General features: G+C 36.9%; 1 protein-coding gene across 2 annotated transcripts; it reads right to left on the reverse strand.

Moving 5' to 3' along the window:
- Nucleotides 1–2,625: 2,625 nt before the first annotated feature.
- Nucleotides 2,626–6,127, reverse strand: s1pr3a (sphingosine-1-phosphate receptor 3a). 2 transcript variants are annotated; one of them, XM_056759020.1, is made up of 2 exons: nt 5,962–6,127; nt 2,626–4,753 (listed from the first exon to the last, which is right to left on the reverse strand). In XM_056759020.1, the coding sequence occupies exon 2, from the start codon at nt 4,638–4,640 to the stop codon at nt 3,444–3,446; it is 1,197 nt and encodes a 398-aa protein (XP_056614998.1). In that variant the 5' UTR covers nt 4,641–4,753; nt 5,962–6,127; the 3' UTR covers nt 2,626–3,443. The 2 variants fall into 2 exon arrangements, with proteins under 2 accessions (XP_056614998.1, XP_056614997.1); XM_056759019.1 differs by having other exon boundaries at nt 5,770–6,127.
- Between the last annotated feature and the right edge of the window lie 15,500 nt (nt 6,128–21,627).

Below are 21,627 nucleotides of genomic sequence, written 5' to 3' on the forward strand. Positions count from 1 at the left end.
CTGCTCTACTGTGCTTTAAAGGTAAGGAGGATGAGGATAGATGACTGATCTATGAAAATTCCAGTTCTCAGGGTAGTCATCCAGATCTCAGCGTGTTATGAAGACAAGGAGCTGCTTCGACATGCTTCGATGGCCGATCTTGGCAACTATCCAACGGGCCTATCCCTAACATACCTCTAGAAAGAGAGGTCAGTGATGGGAACAACGTTGTTCAAGCCCTCAGACCTACACATAACCATCTTAAAATCGAATGGTTTTCTTGAACACTCCCTCTTTTTTCATTTGGTTGGTCAAACAGGTCCACCCCAGATATAAAAATTCTTCATTTATTCACCCACAAAACTACGACTTTTTCTTTAGTGGAACGCAAATCAGATATTTTAAGAAATGTTATTTGTGTCCATACTATGCAAAAATTCTTTATTATTTAAAAGACTTTCGCATGGCTTATGACGAAAGTCTTCAAGAGCCTGTGTGCTCGAAACATCACACACAATGTGAAAGTCTTTTAAATAATATTTATTTTTGGAGCTCTGGTGTGCCGACTTTTGTTACTACCTTGACATTTAATGTTGCCAACAATGTTTGCAGTCCCATGTAGCAACTTGTTAACGATAAACATTTTAAAGAGGGGTAAAAAAGAATCACGAGCGATGATGTATTGTTGGTGTGTTATGTTGTAGAACAAAACATTAAAAAAATCTTAAGCTTGTGTTAACCACAGACTCTATTTCGGGCATTTAAACTAAAAACCCATTTCAAACACCCAATGACGTCAGGATGAGGGAACCTGAAATGCTAAAACGTGCTTGGTTCCAGGTTTTGTTCCCAGGTTTTTTACTTAACTAAACTAAAACATTCATGTTTAAGACGAGAGCTCAAACTATAATTCTAGAGTTCACTCTATAGTGAGATCACTCTTAAAAATAAAGGTTCTTCACAGCAATGCCATGCACTCTTCAAAGTGCTTCCAAAGGTTCTTCTATGCCATTGAAGAACCTTTTGGTTTCTTTTCACAATAGTTTCTTTCTGGCGAAAAAAGGTTCTTTGGATTATAAAAAAGTAAGAAAGAGATGGTTCTTTAAAGAACATTTGACAGAATGTTTCTATGTGGAACCCAAAATGGTTCTTCTATGGCAGTGGTTCTCAAATGGGGGTATTGCAGGGGGTACGTGAGAGAAAGTGACATTTAGGAATAAATAATGGTAATCAATAAATTATGATAATAGTATTTTTAAATGAAATTAGGACTACACAAAGATGCATAAAAAATAAATTAATAAATTTAGATATAATATAACTTTTTGACTCCTTTCACTGTATTTTAAGCTAAAATGTTGTTGTCTGGTCAAGGGGTACTTGAAAATATCATAAAAAGGTCCTTACGCCAAAAAACATTTGAGAACCACTGTTCTATGGCATCGCTGTGAAAAACCTTTTAAGCATCTATATTTTTCAGAGTAGAGGAGCCATTTTTGCTTCCCCAAAGAACCATTCAGTTAAAGGTTACTGTAACAATTTATTTGTGTTTACATAGTCTAAAGACTCTTTTTTTACTACATAGAAAATGTTTAAATGTCCTTCATGGAATCGTGTAGCATCTTTGTTTTAGAACTGAGGGGCCAATTCCAAACCTCATTCAAAAAAGCAATTTTTGTCACATAGATCATGATCACAGCTGATTCTCCAAACAACACGTACCCACAAACGGTTTCTACCTCAATCAACCCATAAAAGCTTGTTAAACCTGACCTCTATTCTCCAAACGGGAGGAAATCAATTTGAGCGCTCTTGCAATAGCGCATCCTGAGCTGCTCGTCCAGATGGAGGCATTGTTCTCACGGAGCGCAGGGCCAAGAAAGGTGCCAGCCTGATGCATTCAGGCGCAGACTCCCCTCCGCTCTGACACGCACCCTTAGCCAAATGAATATCCTCAATAGTGGCCGCGCACAATAGCTCAGTGGTCCGTGCTTTGATCTATTGTGGCAAAGGGCCATTCATAACATGAGCTTCAGAGGAATACTGTATGTGACAAGTGTGTAATGCCTCAGTTTAAAAGATTTATGTTGGTTACATGGCATGTGATGATTTCAAAGACTTTGTATAGTAGGTTCATCGTTGGATGTTGGGTATCGGCGCCGTTTTATAACTGCTCACACGATGTAAAATCACTCTTTCTGGTGGTTATTATTGATTCTGATGCTTGAATCATTTCTTATTTTTTATGCAAGATGACAATACAAATGCTTTCGCTAAGGACATGGTTTTGTTAAATGATTTAGGTTTGTTTTAGAGCATCATGTTCTCTTTTCTTTTTTTACTTAACCTGACTGCAAATACCACTGTGTGTGTGTTACAGAGAGACAGAGAGAGAGAGAGAGACCGAGAGACTAGAGCTTAAGATGGCAAATTACTTGAAATGTCACACCTGTCAAATACTATTTCTAAAAAAAATCTCAACTAAATGTCATTCGTTATCACAATGTTTTCAGTCTTACCTTCTTTTTTGATACAATAAGTTGCTTGAAGTATCAAAAGCATTATAACCAGTTGACTTTGATCATCTAAACTACATTTGTGCACAGCTGTTTACGGCCAATGATCATAATCGTTTTGCAGCCAAAACCATTTATTATGGGGTACTTTTTTTATCCAACAAGTGCCTTAGATTGAATTCATAGATGAATGATAGTGCACACAAAATTGCCTCCACATATGTTCTGTAGTGTTGTCCATTTCAATGTGATGCTACAGCTCCCTCTAGTGGTTACATGGAAAAACCCCACAATGTGAACAATGTTAACAGCCTTGCCTACCAAAACAAAAAACTTTTTTTCTATAACATACTGTATTCACTAGCACATGCCTTAGGTTGATTTCTCTGAATTTCCAATGATAAACACAATCAGAAGTTCATCACATTCACAGTGTTTCCATTGTATATATTGTATCAGAAATCTTACCATGTCATCTCAACCGATCCACAGATTATAAACCGTAAACTTCCATTCAGTCCATCATTCTTTAACACACCCTATTTCTTTTATAGAACCTTTATAATGGTTAAGAATACCAAACAGTTTTGTATGTTAGCAACAAACTGTGAAAAAATTAAATGGTCAGTCGTAATATACACTTATATACGGTCTTCGTGTGGTCATTACGAAAAGATTGCACACCTTTTTAGAGTGATTATATTATTCAGTGGTCTTTTGTGCACAGAGCAAAATCTCATAAATATTAATACATGTAGAAAAAAATTCAGTTCGGTGAGCAAATTTTCAGATAAGCTTTGACAAGGTCCGTAATCCATTTAAAATGATTGTGTCAAGTGATGGTCTTTGTATGAAAGCGAATCCTGGTTTTGTAATGCCCATAGAGCGTACAGATAATTCATCACAAGCGAGACTGTAGTATCCTGTAAATCCGTTCTTCTAAATGCTTCAGAACTTTCCCAAAGAAGGAAGTGCGCCTGCTTTCATCAGCACAGCAGACAGCAGGTCACCCGGCCCTGTCGATTGTGTTACGGGTGTTGGCGTGTCCCCATGCTGGTGGTTTGAGTTTGTTGGTGTGGTCACATTACTTCTCATCAGGGTAGATTTGGCCACACCGCTCTGTGCCCCCGCCATGCTGGATTTGCTGTTTTCTGCAGTGTCGAGGACTATTCCCGGGAGCTTCGCGCCTGTTGCTGTGGGAATGGAGTCTAGAGACGTGTTATAGAAACAGCAGCACAGAACTCGAAAGAACGCCGCCCGCATCTCCCGGCTGGACAGCGTGTAAATGAGAGGGTTCAGGGAGGAGTTGAGCACCGCCAGGGCGATGAACCAGTCCACCTGGTAGAGAACCGGGCACCGCTTTGGGCTGCAGCCCACATCCAACAGCAACAATAAGAAAAGAGGGGCCCAGCATAGCACAAAAACTCCCAGTACTATCACCACCGTGCGTAGAAGGGCGAGCGAGCGATCCGACGGCCGGGAGCTCACCCTCCGCCCGCTCGATGTCACCAGTTGGTAAATACGTACGTACAGCACCACAATGGCAGCTAGTAGGGCGGTAAAGATGCTGATGCAAAATGCTATGTAGCTTTTGTCATAGAGCGGCAGCACAGTAGAGCAGGTGTGCATTTTGCCCAAACAGTTCCAGCCCAGACTGGGCAAGACGCTTAGAAATATCGAAACGGCCCAACAGGCTCCAAGGAGGGCTAGTAGCCTCCCTTTGCTGGCGGTCTCACACGGACGCAGCCTTACCATCGTCATGTGCCGCTCAATCCCAATAGCAAGTAAACTGAACGTTGAGGCGCTAAGGGCCACAAACATGCTTCCCTCCCGCAACAGCCATTGGTTAGGAGTGAGAAAAAATGTGTTGCGGCCAGAGGTGAAAATGTTGACTACATAAGCAACTCCGGCCAACATGTCCGACAATGCCAGGTTGCCAATGAGAAAATACATGCGGCTGTGGAAACGCTTGTTGCGCCACAGTGCCAACAACACAGTTATGTTTTCCAACACTATTAGTACGCAGATGAAAATTAGCAGGGCTTTTTTGCACGTGCCTGTGCTTCTTGGTCTTTCCCACTTACCGGAGTGGTTGTAGTGGTTAACTATATCCAAATTCATATCTGGCTCAAGCACGTTATCCATTTTCCCCGCACTGCACTACCGCCTTCGGAAAGCAGACGGCGCCTATGAGCGACTTATGTTGATGGAGTTGCTAAGCGGATCGGCTTCACACATCATGGTTTTCTTTGAAAGACCTAAAAGCAAAAAGAAACAAAAACAGAGCGGAAAAAGATCAGCTGACAGGCTGTGAGCAAATTAAGGTTTCAAAAAGCGGAAATCTGGTTTAGGTCTTTGATGTAAAACCGCGTTTGTGGTCATGGATACTTCGCAAGTCTCATGTCCAAGGCTAATAATAAAGAAATTGTGTATTACTATAGTAACATGGTTACCTTTAACATTAACTAGTATCCTTTTTCTTTGAAGTCAAATCATGGTAACAACAAATTAACCATGATTTTGATATAATAACGTTATCCTGTTTAACCATGAAATGTGAGCGCTATATACATTTACATTTAGTCATTTAGCAGACGCTTTTATCCAAAGCGACTTAAAAAGAGCAGCGATATGTCATACAGGAGCCATAATACAAAGTTACTGCTTTCATATATTAAAACTATGGAAATGTAAATTCTACGCAAAAACATCCTCACAACACTTTTACTTAAAATAAAACAATATGACGAAGGATATTTTGAATAGAATAAAAACGAGAACGCCTTTGTGACGTATTAAGGAAGCAATCAATCAAAAGTGATCGTTTGGGAATCGCGGATCTGACTTTAGTAATTAATGAGTTAATTATGTCAAACACAAACTGATCTGTAGGTCTATTAAACGTCTTGCAGGAGTCAAGACAACACAACAAAAAGTGTGTTTACTTGAGAAACGTTATGACAACTGACTTTCAGTCGGTTATATAGTATAACATTGTGTGAGCGTTTACATTTAGGCATTTGGCAGACGCTTTTATCCATAGCGACTTATTGCTTTATCCTATACATTTTACGTAGGTATTTGCTATCCCCTGGGATCGAGCCCACAACCTTGCGTTGTTAACGCAATGCTCTTACCACTGAGATACAGGAAAGCTGAATAGAATAAAAAAATCAGTTTTCAAAAATAATACAAAATGCAAGAAGACCAAAAACCTGAACAAGATTTTTTCTATGCAATATTGAAGATTTTTGACGTGATAAAGCAGACTTACCGTTTATTTCTCATGTCAGATAAAGTTAGAAACTGAAGAACTTCCAGCATGCTTTATAATGTGCGGAATACCTCGCCTATCCCAAAATCTAACGTTAGCCTAAAGTTTGTCATGCAACTGTTTTAATAGTTCTTCCTTACTTTCTAACTTTAAGTGCTGTCGAAGACAAACTATTGTGGAAACCCAATTCACCTGTGAGTCGTCTTTCCAATCCCGAACTCCCAAAACTAACTCCCCTCAACTCTCCACCTCAGTCTGGGCGGGAACACAGCAGCACTTTTCGGGCAACGAATGAGCAAGTGAAGGTTCCGCCGTCTGTGTTTGAATTCTTCTCAGTATGACTTGTTTGTTTGGCGGCCGCGCGCTGTAATATTTCAGACGGACACGTGCTCGAGCATCCTCTGATGTCGTGTCATTTTCCCCACTCACGGTGTCATTATACAGGCATCCCATGTACTGCGGGGAATGACTGGTTGAAGTCACGCAGAATGACTTAACCCCACATAAGTCATCATTATGGCACCTGACGTGAGACTAAAAGGTGTGATTTATACATAGACTGGTTTTACACAACATTTGTGTTTGTGTGTGCGCGCGTGTGTGAGAGAAGCAAGGAACTGCAGTTAAATAGGTTGATAGCCTATATGATTGAATTTGAAACATTTACTCAAACTTGAAAATAGCAAATATCAATACACCTTGAAAAAACAATATAAACCATTACAAATACTAATGGATTTAATACAAATTCTAATGGGTTCTATTACAAAACAATGATAAAACATGAGCTGTTTTTTCCCATGAAGCCATTACATTATTTCTTGTGTATTTTCTCGGTTTCTTTTTGGGCTGATAATATCTCACCAGAGCCCGACACGTTACCAGCACAGACCCAGAGACCATTATAGTTTCAATTAAAGGGCTCATATGGCGTAAATGCGTGTATTTCTGTGTCTTTGGTTTGTTATAAGTTTCCCATGCGTGTATTAGACACCTAAAATTGCTAAATTAAAGTGTCCGAAAAATAGAGGCATCCTATCTATGTTTGAAACGTCTCGTGTAAACACCGCCCACAAATCTACGTCAGTTCGTGGTATGATTTGATTAAGACTGCACAAATGTATACGCTAGTAAGGTGGGTGTACTTGTCAGAACACTTGCGTTGGAACCTGATGTTCCAAATATGGTAAGAGGCGTTACATTTCCGTCACATGCTTGCAGTATTCTACCAATCACTGCACACTGGTTAACTGGCCAATCATAGCACACCTCGCTTTACAGAGCAATGAGCTTTGTCAAAAATCTGCATGTTTTAATGAGGCGGAGCAAATAGGAGCACAATATGTGAAAGAAAGCGTTTTTAACCTTAAATCATGAATACATATTGCATTGCATCTAAAACAATGTGACCCCATTAAATTCACAGAATGGTTTTTATTTAAAAAATGTTGCTGTGTTGACAAATGGGCCAATCTCCGACTTAAAATAATGTTTTGACTTTTGGGTGTTTTTTCAGTTTAGATGAAGACCTACAAATCATAATGTTTAATAAAATTATTTTATCGGTGTTTAGATTTGTTTTAAACTTGTTAAATGTGTCGACAAAATATTCAGTTAAGATTTCAAAATTACCAAAACGTGCCATGGATGTGGAAAAATAATGAATATTTTAACATGATGGTGTGAATTTGTGTGTTTATGCATATTTATGTTTTTACTTGCATGGGCAGTGGTCATAAAGCTTGTGAATGGGGGCATCTAGTATAACGTCCAAAAGTATGTGACATCCTTTATTTATTGCCTCAACTGGTCTCATTTGATAGTTTCCCCGAACGAAAGCCAAGCCCAACAACGTTTGCAGTTAAAACATCTCATATCCATTCTTTGATCAAACATTGTTTTTCGTGGTAAAAATGAGAACAGCCATTTTTTTCCCTCCTTCTGGGGCGGCAGGTCGTCATTCTCCCAGACCCTCGGCTAGTACAAAACACGCACGCACGCAAACCCCAAAGAAGGTTTTCATGGGCCGCCTAAGTGAATCCACAGCTCTGAAACAACCATCCTTTCAACACATGATTAATAAAAACAGAAACTTCTAAAGTTTTTTGTGTAACATCTCGCACACCCCCATTGCTGTTCTCCCATGCTATATGCAAACAGACTTGACATTCTCACAGTGTTCCCAAAGGAGGTCTAATTTTGCACTCCAGCCTAGAGATGGTGCATTGGCAAAGGAATGTTTTGGAAGGGGGAGGTTGCGTGGACCACTGTTACAGCCCATTAAGACCATCATGTTTCTGATCTTCTCCAGTTCACTTTAAAGTCCAGATTTCAGATTTGCACTCCAGTTCCATAATTCCTCTTGAATCCATTTGGCTGTTGCGTGCTAGTTAGTCGAGGTCATTAATAACCCTAAAAACACCCTGGTCTTTGTGATTATGACTTCCACATTTTGTTTAACTTGGCGTTTGGGGAAAGGAGATGCCGTAGACGAGCGAATGGCCGATGTAATCTTTCTTCAGAGTAATCAGACGGGCAGGTTTTAATAGCGACATTTGGTAGATTTATCGAGCCGGTGTTTGGTATGCTTATGTGATTCAAGGCTTTCCGACATGCAGTGGTGATTTGCAATGTGAAGTTCAGTGGGAACCGAGGGGTACGTGTTTATGAATGTAGGGAAAAAGGGAATCTCATGGGCCTTCAGCTTTTTGCCCCCGCCTATGCCTTCATCCTAACTGCCCTGCACCCGCCACCCACCCATTTGCTCTCAGACACCAAACATCTGGCTTTTGCTTATTCAGTTACGTACCACATTTTAAAAGTTCCCATCAATAACAGCTTCCTTTTCCATCCGAAGGACATGCACACCACAGCAGAAGTTACAGTCTGTTCTCACATTAACGTGGTCCTTCAAGGGTCTGAGCAGAAGAATGTCTCAACTGTGTTGTTGTATACCAATCACATTCTTCTGGTTTTGTGATTTGCATGTATTTTGATAACTTATCTTGACTTGTCTCTTATCTGCTGTTAAGTTTGATGCCTTTTTCAGGTCTCTCTAAGAATAGCCGTAAAGACTCTTGATGTTTGTTTTAGCATCACCTTATGGTCTCTTTAAGCCAGCTGAAATGTTTGTCATTTTGCGTTGAACATTCTTTACCTTTTATTATTGTTATACACTTTAAACATTGATAATTGTGAAATACGATGAAACTTCTTTAAAGCATGAAGAGCTGGTGCCTTTTTATGTTATACAAGTAGTGAGAACTCATTGACTTTTTTTCTGGCTCCCCAGCTGGTTTTTGTTGAGTAAAAAGATTTTCATGTTACTTTACAAATTTGTAAGTTTACAGTTCATTTTTTGATTTACCGCAGAATTGTAAAACAATTGGTGAAATTCTGTAAAATAACTTTGTTTACAGCATACATAAAGCTTGTTTTTCCTTTTTATTTGGATTTTTTAAGGATTTTTTGTCTTTATGTCTCCAAGCAGTCACAATGCAAAACAGTGAAAAGCACCTTAGAAATAAACAAAATTAAACTGATTCAAAATGTTATTTTTCAAAAGAAAAGTACTTTTTTTAAGTAATTTTAAACATTTAGTTATTATTCTTGTGTACAATTTGTTAAGCTCAAATAGACTCTCACCCTATTTGCCGCTGAAACTAACTAAAATCGCTGTCGTATAAACAACCCTCAGCTCTTAAATCTCCTTTAGTACTTTCAGCGAGGCAGAGGTCTGGGAATGTATTCCTAATCCAAATAGATTGGGGAGGGTATGTCATATATGCTACATGTGTCTGATTCATGAGACATATAGTATCATTCATATTTAGTGCAGCACGAGATAGAGGTCAAGTGAGGAAAGAGATCTTTACTGATGTCCTCTAATAAATCAGACAGCCTCCGTCCCTAAACACGACCGTTTAGACAGGACCATTTGTCTTTACTGCATTCAAGAAATATGCATTTTTGGCTCCATATGTCCAGACAAAACTAATTCTATGTATAGAAGTGTGAGACGAGGTCAAAAATTGAGACACCCCCAGTGTGCAGGCGAGGCTGAAGCATTTTTGAACGTGTCTTACTGTATGTTCGATGCTTTTACCAAGTTTCACATGTCTTGACCCTCGTCATGTCTTTTCAAACATCTGGACCAGTGTCTTCCAACACTTCCAATATGTCTTCCGACACATCTTCTTAAAACATCAATATATATTCCACCAACCTCATTATGAGTTTGTGCTTTTTCTGTTTTGAGTAAAAAGCAAGTTTAGTATTTTTCTATTCTTACTACATTTCATGTGGTGTGTGGATTATACTTCAGAGAACAGTTGGGCGGATTCCACTGGAATCCATTTTTTGAAAACTTTATCAATTAAGATAAAGTCAGGATGCAAATCGTGTGTGTTTTTTGGGAGTCTGGTATACATACACTTTTACACAACCATTATAAGTAAGGGAGCCATATTCCCAGACAGATCTGGCTTTTTCAACATCATCGAAATAGATCATACACATTCCAATCTGTCAAATGCTCTGTCTTTCTTCAGTACATAAGCTCCCTGAGGGGGTTAGCATTACTACAGCGGCTCAGTCGTCTTTGTTCGGATGTTTGTCAATTATACGTTTACAAAACACTAGTAACGCTATTGTTTATTGCTTTGTTAAAGATTTAGCCTTTAGTGCATAGTTCACCCGAAAATAAAAACTCTGTCATTATTTATTCACCCTCATGTGGTTAAAAATTTGTCTCTTTCTTCTGTGGAACACTAAAGAAGATATTTTGAGGAATGATTTTGTCTCCATACAATGGAAGTCAATGAGGGTCAGTGAAGTTTGGATACCAACATTCTTCGAAATATCTTATTTTTGGTTCTGCTGAAGAAAGAAAGTCAAACAGGTTTAAAGTGACATATGGGTGCGTAAGTGAGATGAGAATTGGCAGTATCCTATTTACTGTATAATGTAACCTTTTCATTATTCATACATGATCTATCAGAGGCAAATAAAGTGACTGGTGAATGACCGCCGGAAACTGTTTGTTGGTGGCTTTCTTCCATTTACTCCCTCATAAATAGAATAGATAAAGATCTGCCGAGGTAACACATGTCTTGTTGATCTTCTCACCATTTCCAATCAAGCTGTTGAATTGACTATAACCATTAGGAACATTACTGATAATAAAGTGTCAGATTTTCCATTTTTTTCAAAATTTTCCTTCAGACCAAGTTGTTCTTTAAATGTCACAGATAACCAAATGATGTTGTTGATGACAAATGCCTGTTACCATATAAAAAACATGTCTGTTTGCCAAATTTGAACATATCTCTTGCTCCAAATATAAAACTTTGATGTAATGGATGTTCAAACTAGGATGATAATGATGTCTGTAATTAAAAAATTAAGTTGTTTAAATCTTTCTAAACTTACGAGAACACACCACAATGATAAAGATACAGCAAAATGATATCATTGGGATATGTTTTAGAGCAAACTATGCGATAAAACACTCCCAACTGCGCATATCGGATACATTAATTTTGATGGCTCTTGCTGTTGTCCCCTTTAACAATGTCCATGTGCCGTGAAACTGTTTTTGTGTAGTATAAATTTGTCTTAGGTTTAGTTTATGTAAGTTTAGTTCACGAAAAAGTAAAGAAATAGTATGCACATATCAATGTACTATATACTTGTAAGTGTAACTATTTCAATACTAAATGGGACTAAATTAGCCATTTAGTTTATCAATGTACACTTTTAAGTATACTTTATAGTAAATGTACACAACTATTTTTTCAACTACACTTTATTCCTTTAAGTGATATTAGTGAATTTATAGTAAATGTATATCAGTGTCTAAATGAGCTTGTTACTTTTTAACTTTATTAAGACAGTAAAACATTCAGATTCCTAAATGTTGTTTGGCTCTTTATGTTACCTTTCCACAATATCAAGGATGGCTTAAAACTGATTCTGACTCATACATAAGTATCATGTTATTCATTTGTCTTAGAAGGATAGTGAAAAAGAAGATTTCGTCATTTCATTTTAAACCTGAATGTCTTTCGTTCCTCTGCAAAACTCAAAATATTATATTGTGAGAAATATTTTTTCACTAGAAACCCGTTGATCCCAATTGACTTGCATTGGTTTTATGTCCATACAATAGAAGTCAATGTGGACCAACGGTTTTTGGTAGCCCTTAACTTGTTTCTGATTGATTGTGAATTGAAAAACGATAACAATGTTATCATGCGTCTAAACAATCGCATTGCAGAAATCAAAAAGAGCAAAAAATGCGTTCTTAAAATGTGGGATTCACCATCTGTATTCCAACGTATCCCACTACATCATGTCTTCCATCACAAATGTAAACAATACTATTTTACTAAGCATGAAATTCCCCAAAGGTTGTGATCTGTGACATGTTCGAGCTCCATGAAGACATTGCCTCATGCTGCATTCACTCTGTGCTCATCTGTAACATTTCAAGCCACATCGAGATAATAAAGTCTTGGTCTGTGCTTTTCCCCACTGCTCTAGAATCAGCCTACACATCCCACAACCTCAACAAAAGACTTCATGAAGCTCATCTCGGATCAGCTTTGAGCTCTCTGATGAGCATATGTACGGCACATTTTCTACCTACCGGCCGTGTCGGCACCTTCTCCAGCTGTGTTTATATTTCTCTGTATACACTTTACGTCTGAGGATGTTGTTAAAACATGTGGGTTTGTGTCTTCCATGTCTCTTCCATGCCTTTCAATGGACAGACGCAGGAGGGATAGGGCGCAGTGTGCTTAGATTGACCAGCGGTGAGGTTTAGGTGTGGAGGTTTGTTTGTTAAGATGCCGGAAGGTCATGTGGTACTGTGAGGGTTTCTTACGGGAATGTGGTGTGAAAATAAGCTCAGCACGTATCCGGGCGTGGAGAAGAAACCAGACTGAGAAAGAAATGAAAAGATGTGGAATTTGTTTTTTAATGAGCTCATATTTTTCCCCTGCGTCCTCCCATGCAATTGGTCGGGTGATAAGCATTGTCAGGGTTTGACATTCAGATTACTCTTAATTTGGGTTGTTTAATTCGTTGTGTAAAGTTCAAGACTCAGAAAATATCTTTAGTTAAGGGTGTCAGAGTTCATAATTCTGCCAAAATTCTGTCATCATTTCCTTAACCTGGAGTTGTTCTAATTCTGAATAAATGTATTTCTTCTGATGAACACAGAGAACGATATTTGGACGAATGCTTTTAACCACACAGTTGGCCACCATTGACAACCATTGTAGGAAAAATTCAATGGAAGTCAGAAGTGTTTGCTTTCCTAAATTCAGTTCAACAGAACAAAGAAATGTATACATATTTGAACAACTTATGGGTGAATAAAAGAAGACAGATTTTTTCTTTGTCCCAGGTTTACTACAGTAAGTATACAAATACGAATGTACTTGTAAATAGTGTAAGTGTACTATTTTAATACTACTTGGGACTAAACTGGCCTGCATTTCTATTTATAAAAGTCAACTTTCAAATGTAAGGCTTAGGAGTAGTAACCTGGTTTCTAAACTAACTTAACATAGATTTGAAGTGAATTTTTCTGGACAAACCGTCAGTTTTACTGATGTCTTGAAAAGCATTCAAATGATTTGAAAAAGTTTAACCGAAATGGGAAACACAACAACAAGCCAAATGTACTAAGAATACATCATTATACTTGAATAGAGTATATGTGCATCAAAAGAGTACAACTATAGGCCAAATATACTTGAGTGTCCTATTAAATATATTTCTGTGAAGCACGTAAAAATTAGCTTGTGATTACTTTCAGAAGTATACAAATAGCACACTTGAATAAACGTATTCTTTGTAGGGCAGTCAGCCATACTAAAGCTAAAAAAATTTAAAAGTAATGGAGATGAGTAAGATAAGAGATTTGGTTTTGGAATAACTACTGAGAAACATTTGAGTTTGTATACATTTGATTTAGTTTGAAGACTTGATAGCAGTTCAGAGTTGAGATCACTTTTGAAGATCTAAAAGAATCACTTGAGATGACTGGGGGGCTTTTTCTCTGGAAAATAAATCTGAGAAGCAGAAGACGTCAACAAATGTTCATTTGCATTTTATCTGATATTTTGATGCAATGGAAAATACACAGTAACCGATACCAACAAGTTTTAACATTAGACTAGTTTCTTGTAAACCCACTTGGTTTTATTAAATCTTAGAAAGGGTCTGTGAAACTCAAAAGCGGAGCTCCAAAGTATTTTTAGCCGTTGGTCTGCGCACCCATAAATGGTTCATGTTTAGGTGCCTCCTTTGAGCTTTATCAGCAACGAAGTGCCTCATATCTAACATGTCCTCGCAAAAGAGTTGTTGATTCTCACGGCATCCATTCCACATCAGCTCTGAAGAATTGTTTTCTATGGACTGGAACCAAAAGATTAAGAACAGAGGCCTCAAAGGAGGCTGACGGTCACAACTTTTTTGGAAGGTTCGGCTTTCCTTAATTCGGAAAGTGTGATGAAATATTAATACTTTTTGATGGCTTACATTTTGTCCCAAGATGGCCTTCCATTTTTTGTTTAGGATAGTCGATGAAGTCAACTTGACACGCATCAGATGTTGGGACACTACTACATATTCCGTATTATTAGTAATGGAATGTAAGGGAGTGTAAAGAGACCAAAGATGTTATACAAAAGGTTTCTAAGATCATGAGAAATGTAAATTCAGTGAAGTGCGTCCAAACATTTGACCAGTGATGTAAATAAAATAAAAACAGATCAAATGCTAGCTAGTGTTAAAGGTTATGTTTACACTGGAAAACAGTTGAATATTTTGCTCGACACGGACTGCAGTTTGTTTCAAGATGTTGCTTTTCAGTTGGCCCTCTGTGTAAAACCTTCACGGCTGAAAATGACCGTTGAACGATTCCACAACACTTCGGGTAAATCAACAATGTTGCAGAGTGAACAAACTCTGGCTGATCCTACACAAGTGGGGAATTGTGTCAGATGTCTATGGCACTTGTGTACACCTAAGTCTTGTAGGAGAGCGTGAAAGCCCCGTGTGTCTGGCCGATTTAATGACACCACTCACCGCCCAAATTACCCTCAACGTGCTGGGTACGTTTGGAAAAACACTAAGTCCTGCAACACTGAATCTCTTGTGTCACATCAAGAGGCAAATTAACATTACATGGCTAAACCTATCAACAGATTTAGTTATGTTTAGCTTTCTCAGTACACTTATTTTATACGTCGGATCACTGTATGCGAACGTGAGACAACTTAAACGAACGAACAAAATACGACAAGAGGGGGGATTTCTCAAAAGAGAGGGGCTTGTAAACAGAGAGGCTGCTGGGTAAGATTGTCAACTTTAATAGCTTCTTACGGGAAACGGTCGTTCATATTACTACCTCTGGCTTTGTTAAAACAGCCTCCGGGCAGTCTACAATGAAGTGAGAAAAAAACAATATAAAAAACTGCAGTAAATGCCATGCTGATTTACAACTTAGAAGATATTTTTATGATGGTCATATTTATTTGTGACATGAGGATGAATATATATTTTTATTCAACCAGGAAAGCCTCTCTATTGTATAGTGTTGTAAAACTTCTTTCATTTGTTTTTTAAGGAAATGTGTGAGGTGCTTGGAAAACTTGCTCTACTAGATGATAACGTGTGGTTGGTTGCAGGACTGTCACGATATTGCATTTTCATGATAGTTATCACCCCCCAAAAAATTGCGTAATATCTATGTTATCACGATATCTATTGAAAGGTCTTTAAAAAAATTAATAAGGCTTTGAGTCAGCCAAATTAATCGTCAACTTCTTTTATTTTGTATTTTTTCTTTATGACCAATAAATCACACTCAAAATTGTAGCGCATGGGGGCAGACAGAAAGTTTATATTTAATCTGAAATAATGAACTATAATAATTCCAATATTGATTAAATGAACATGCATTCTTCAAAAGCATCTTGGTATAATAGCGTGAAGCATCCCAACACAATCTCACGGCAAAAACGTAACTATTTTACAAGATGGCTAATTTTGGCTAATTCGTACGATCTCAATCAGGTTGAGCATACAGATATTTTAGCAGACCAGTTTCACTACATCTAAACTAAATAAAAATGATTTGTTTAAATTTTCATTGTTTGCATATTTGTTTGCATTAAAATATGCAACGTAACCACTTTTGCATTTTTACGTTCCTGTGCCTTTCTGACCATATCTGCGAACGAACCTCCACACATTGACTCTCCCTGATAATCCTGTTTTTGTAAGAGCTCAGACCCTGTGTTGCCGTTGTGAAAAGAAACCCATGCTCAGTGAAATAAACACAGGCAAATGGGATCCGATGCTGAAACACGGTAACTACCGCTACAGGAAGAGCATCAGCCTAGCTGAGCTCTGGGGCACTCTGAACTCGTTCAGAATGGAGATATAAATCCCTGTTAATCTAGATTGTAGGATGAGGTTCACTCTAGGAACTCACTGAGGTTATCGGGCCATCAGTGCTGGGCTTGTCTGTGGCCCTCGCGCTGGTATAAACATCCTGTTTATACTGGGAGAGGGAAAAATGAAAATGTTAAATGCTTTTTCTTAACAATGGGAACCTTAGGAAAAGAAAGCACAAATTAACTTTATCCTTTACTGCCTTCATTCCAAACCTGTATGATTTCTTTCCTGTGCAGAACACAGGAGAAGATATTTAGAAGAATGTTGATAACCAAACAGCATTGCCCTCCACTGACGTCCATTGTATGAACATACCACTGAGACATTTCTCAAAATATCTTCTTTTGTCTTCAACAGACGAAATCACATACACGTTTTGAACATCATGAGGGTGAATAAACGATGACAGAATTTTTATTTTGCCTGAACTATGTCTTTAAATATCTTTGCATTTTTTTCAAGGTACCAATAGGATAAAATTAGAATGTCTCTCCTTTGGTTTTTTTTAGAAGACATCTCAACCATGTCTCAAAATGTACTCATAGCATATCAATGCATTTAAATCGAATTTTAAATTCAGAGATTTCAATCTCAAATCATTTTTTTCCAAGTTTGCCCAGCAACATCTCATACCTACAGTATGCCTGCAATTCTTTTAAATTGCTCATTTCTCCTTAGTAGAATCATTTAAGATATTGTTGGATGACAATGACAATCACATGAGAAATATGTAATGCCCAGGCACAAGTTTTGAATCAGATGCTTAGACTTGAACTTGTGACATTCATAAATTAGACCACAGTAAACACGGACCACAAATGTTGCGTAGTTCCTCTGCTGTCATGATATTGTAACTAACATCAATTTGTTCATTATTTCACTAGATGGGAGATACAGACAGATGATGACTTCAGTTCATGTGTCTGTATCTCCCTTTTATGTCTTTATTGCAACAGGACAGTAGAAAGGTGGCATGAAAGCATTTTGTGGAGATGGGGAAGCAGAATTGGCATGAGAGTCGAGAATCAAACTTGGGTCACCATGTGTGCACTGACGCTATGTCCGGGTGTTAACAACGGGACTATGGCATCCACCTTGTTCATGTTTTCAATGGTATAATTTATAGTCTTTTATGTATGAGTCACAATTGGTTCTTATGATGTAAGTGGCTAACTGTCTACATGTATGTGCTCAGTCAGCACAATGACAGGAAATAGCCTGTTGGGGGATATTGGACAATGGACAGTAGGAGCATCGGAACTAATTGGAATCTGGGATATAGAGGGGCACATTTAGGCACTTAGGTGGTGTTTGACTGTGGGACATTATTTTAAACTCAAAGTCTGATAATTGTGGGTCACTAAGAATTTGTTTTTATTTAGCTAGTCATGTGATCACAACATGACAGACACATGAGTTTTCGATCACCATTGGTATTAAGAATAAAGCAACTTACTACTCTGATATGATCTTATTGAGATATGAGTTTTATTAACTGTACTGCAATATTTTGTAGATGTGAAGCCTTTTCTATGTGATTCATAATGTGATAAAACGACAAATTGTAAGATCACTTGCTTTTTGGTGATATTGCCCTCTTCTGGCAGTGTGTTAGTGTCCCATATGACAAGCAAATCCTTGCATTTGTCATGTGATAGTTCACTCAATTTTTTTAATCCTTTATTCAACCTCATGTCCGTTCAAACCTGTATGACTTTATTTCTTCTGCAGAACACTAAATAAGATAGTTTGAAGAATGTTGGTAACCAAAAAACCTTGGTCTCCATTGACTTCCATTGTGTGGACACAAAACCACTGAGATATTTTTCAAAATGTCTTCTTTTGTGTGCCACAGATGAAATATCCACATGAGTCATAAACACATTTTGAACAACACAAGGGGGAAAAAAATGTTGACGGATGATTTTTGGCTGAACATTCCTTTTAAAAAAAAACTGTAGGAAAGCAATTACATGAAACCTCTGATGATATTGAAATAAAAACATTTTGAATATTAAACAGATATTTTACCAGCTTACAATAAGTTAACGAATAAGTTAATAAAGTTATACGATAAGGAAGCTGATACTAAATGTGCCATCATTCTGTAATTTATTTAGCTTATCTTTATAGTTACAAATGTCAGAAAGATGCTTTCATTGTGATATTTAATCTGCCAGGAAATAGTATTTATGTTTTTAAAGGCCTGGCTCATTCATTTAAACCATCAACGCTACAAATGTTCCAGCTGAAAGCTTAAATGGTTTGTTTTTCTATGCAGTTCACCAAAAGTACTCAACATCCTGAACCCACTGGTAAAATATCTAAACCAAAACATGTCAAAATATTTGTAGGATTACATGCTTATGTTTCATATCATTCCTTTCATCTGAAAACAAACAATTTCCAAAATAGCAACAGTAACAAATGGTACAAATGAAACGGTGGTCTTAACAGCGTTGATATGATGTTTTAGGCCTCTCTGCATTAGTTCAAAGTTTCAACAAAGTTAAAAAATGTGTCTAATGTGTGGGAAGGTGATGCAGGATGTTTTGGAAAATGGTTTGTCAGATGCTTTTTCATTCCATGACATCAGTGAAAAAGGATGCATTAATATTGTGCGATAATTCTGACTTTGGCAAATTTGGCCCATTACAACTTAATTAGTAGTATCAGTGATAATACTTTAATAAATCACATAAGTTTCAGGTGTTATCAGGCAACCCACTTATTAAACCAACAAAGAATACGATATAAGAATTTAACCCAATAAATGAATATTTGCTTTCATTGCCCAAAATATACAGAGGGAAGTGAACTGAACATGTTTTTCTGTTTGTACTTTTTATTAACGATTTACTGGAAGGATAAATGTGTGTCTGTGGATATGTTTGTATATAGTTTATGTTATGAGATAACTTGATTAAAAACAGTATTCTGAATTAAAAAATGAAAAAAATAAAAAGCTTTATTGTGTAGAACGGGGTAGAAAATTGTCTCTAGACAAAAGGCTCAGACACACAAATATTACTCATTACAGCAACACATAACATTACATTCATCCCATAAAAAATGTAAATACAAATATATAAATTCATTTCATGGTCCTTTGGTTGTTTTTGCTTTTAACAGAGAGAAAGAGTTGAACCAGGATACAATATTAAAAGCAAGAAGAGATTCAATAAGTGATTTATAAACAACTATCAAAATGTCCTTTTCAATGTTAAAACTCCTCAGTTTTCTCAATAACCCTAATCGTTGATAAGCCTTTTAAAAACATTATCTGAATGCTTATCAAATCAAAATTGAGAATCAATCTCTGTACCTAAATATTTAAAAGACCACACACCTGTTCAATTTCCTCTCCATCAACTAACAAAGGTTCACAAAGTTCCAGTGCACTATTTGCCTCAAAAGACATTTCTTTGGTTTTGCTAATATTAAGCGGCAAAGAACTGTAGTCTGTCCAAATTATGATAAAGTTAACAAAATTCAGATAAGTATCTAATGACTGAATATCCTTTACACGTCCCACTAATGCCATATCATCTGCATATTTTATAAGTGTAAGATTATCATTATAACAGTTCATTTCATTTATATACATAGAAAAAAATAATTGGTGATAAAACACACCCCTGTGGAAGGCCCGTGCTTAAAACCTCATTCTTAGACTTTTTGCCTGTATATGAATGAGTATAAAGTATGTGGCTCTGTTTGTACTTTATGCTGGAAGTTAAACACATTAAAATGAAGCATATAAGTTTAGTCCTAAAAAAGTTTTGAGCCGATAGTGCCCTCTGCTGGTTATCAAATCTCAGCACAGAACATAATGGTAAGAAGATATTAATATTTTTAGCAAAAACATTTTTTTACCAACAACAGCTGTCTTTAAAAAATAGCAGCGCTCTACATCAAATGTATTACATTTGATTATGGATATCTGGTGAAGTCTCGATGTTTATTTTATTTGAAATATACATTAGTATTTGTATTTTGTTTACATTTGTTGCATTTAAAGCTTTAGTTTAAAATATTTGAAGTTCCATACATTAGCATCAGTCTCAATATTTGTATCTCATAATCATTGAAATAAAATAGCATCTGTTCTGTATCATTTTAACCGCAGAAGAAACCAATACTAAACGATAGTAAACGTTTTACATGTTCAAAGCTCTGTGTTTGTATTGGAATACAGTAAAGAGTATAAAACACTTTTACATTGATTACTCAATAATGTGTAATCTTATGTAATGTATAATGTCACTTCCGTGTGTTTATAAGCAATATTATTTATAGGGCTACCACAGTCCTATAAATAAATAAAAAATTGTTCAAAATGAATCGATCAGTCAATCATTCAATTATTATGCAAAGAGGGCTATTGGGGTGTATCTTTCATATCTTTTGGTGCTTTTTGGTTAAGTGATATGTAAAAAGTTTCAACCAGAGCATTTATTTCAAGTGTCAGAAAAACACATGGAAAAATACAGTTGCCTTATACACTATATTGTATGCAACTATACTGTATATTGAAAAAACTGTTCATGTCAAAAGACCACTGATAAAATTACATGATATTGATTTTGTTAATTTTTTACTTTGTAAAATAAAAATTATAGATTAAAGTTGTTTTTAAGAGAAGATAATAATTTTGAAAAGATAATAACATAATGTGGTAAAATGTTAAGTCTATTAAGTAGAAACTGTAGGTTTCTACAGTCTACTCTTTGATGAGAAGGTCGTCTCTCTCCTCTCTCTTTAAAAAGACCATTCTTTAGATCTTCTTACAGGCTCATAGTAACATCATGCTGTGAATCAAGGCAAACAACACAATTTGAACAGTTTCGCCCCTTCAGTGAAGACCATATATGTTCCAGCAATCTCTCATCGTCAACACTTCTCAGATAGACCACATCCTCTGACAGACTGATGCACAGGTGCTTGCACTTAACATCACAGTTCATAGCTGATCTGAAACCAGTTATCTAGTTTCTGTTATTCACTGTAGGATTTAGCTTTGTGCAGGGAAACAGCATACAGAGGAAAACACATACACACACTGAGACACACGATGAGTTTATCTATGAGCAACACGCTCGCCACTCCCCCTTCATCCAGCCAATCAATCTCTATTTCTGATTAGTGGATCACATGGTGTATAAATGCCATCTGATGTGAAACAACACTATCTGTGAGCATTGCTTTCATGGAATTTGTTTCTTTTATAGGCATCTAGTGTCTTTTATAGACAACTGATAAACATGTTTAACATTTCTTTTGTGTATAGGCCTATGTGTCTATATGAACAGCAGTCTTAGATGCTGGTTTCCATATCTTTGGATAACATAAATAGTTGCATGTGTTTTTCATCATGTCTGAGAA

The sequence above is a fragment of the Triplophysa dalaica genome, chromosome 10, assembly GCF_015846415.1.
Source record: "Triplophysa dalaica isolate WHDGS20190420 chromosome 10, ASM1584641v1, whole genome shotgun sequence".
NCBI lineage: Eukaryota > Metazoa > Chordata > Actinopteri > Cypriniformes > Nemacheilidae > Triplophysa > Triplophysa dalaica.

Coding starts and splice junctions, on each gene's coding strand:
- s1pr3a (XM_056759020.1), bottom strand. CDS start 4,640: ATGGATAACGTGCTTGAGCCAGATATGAATTTGGATATAGTTAACCAC.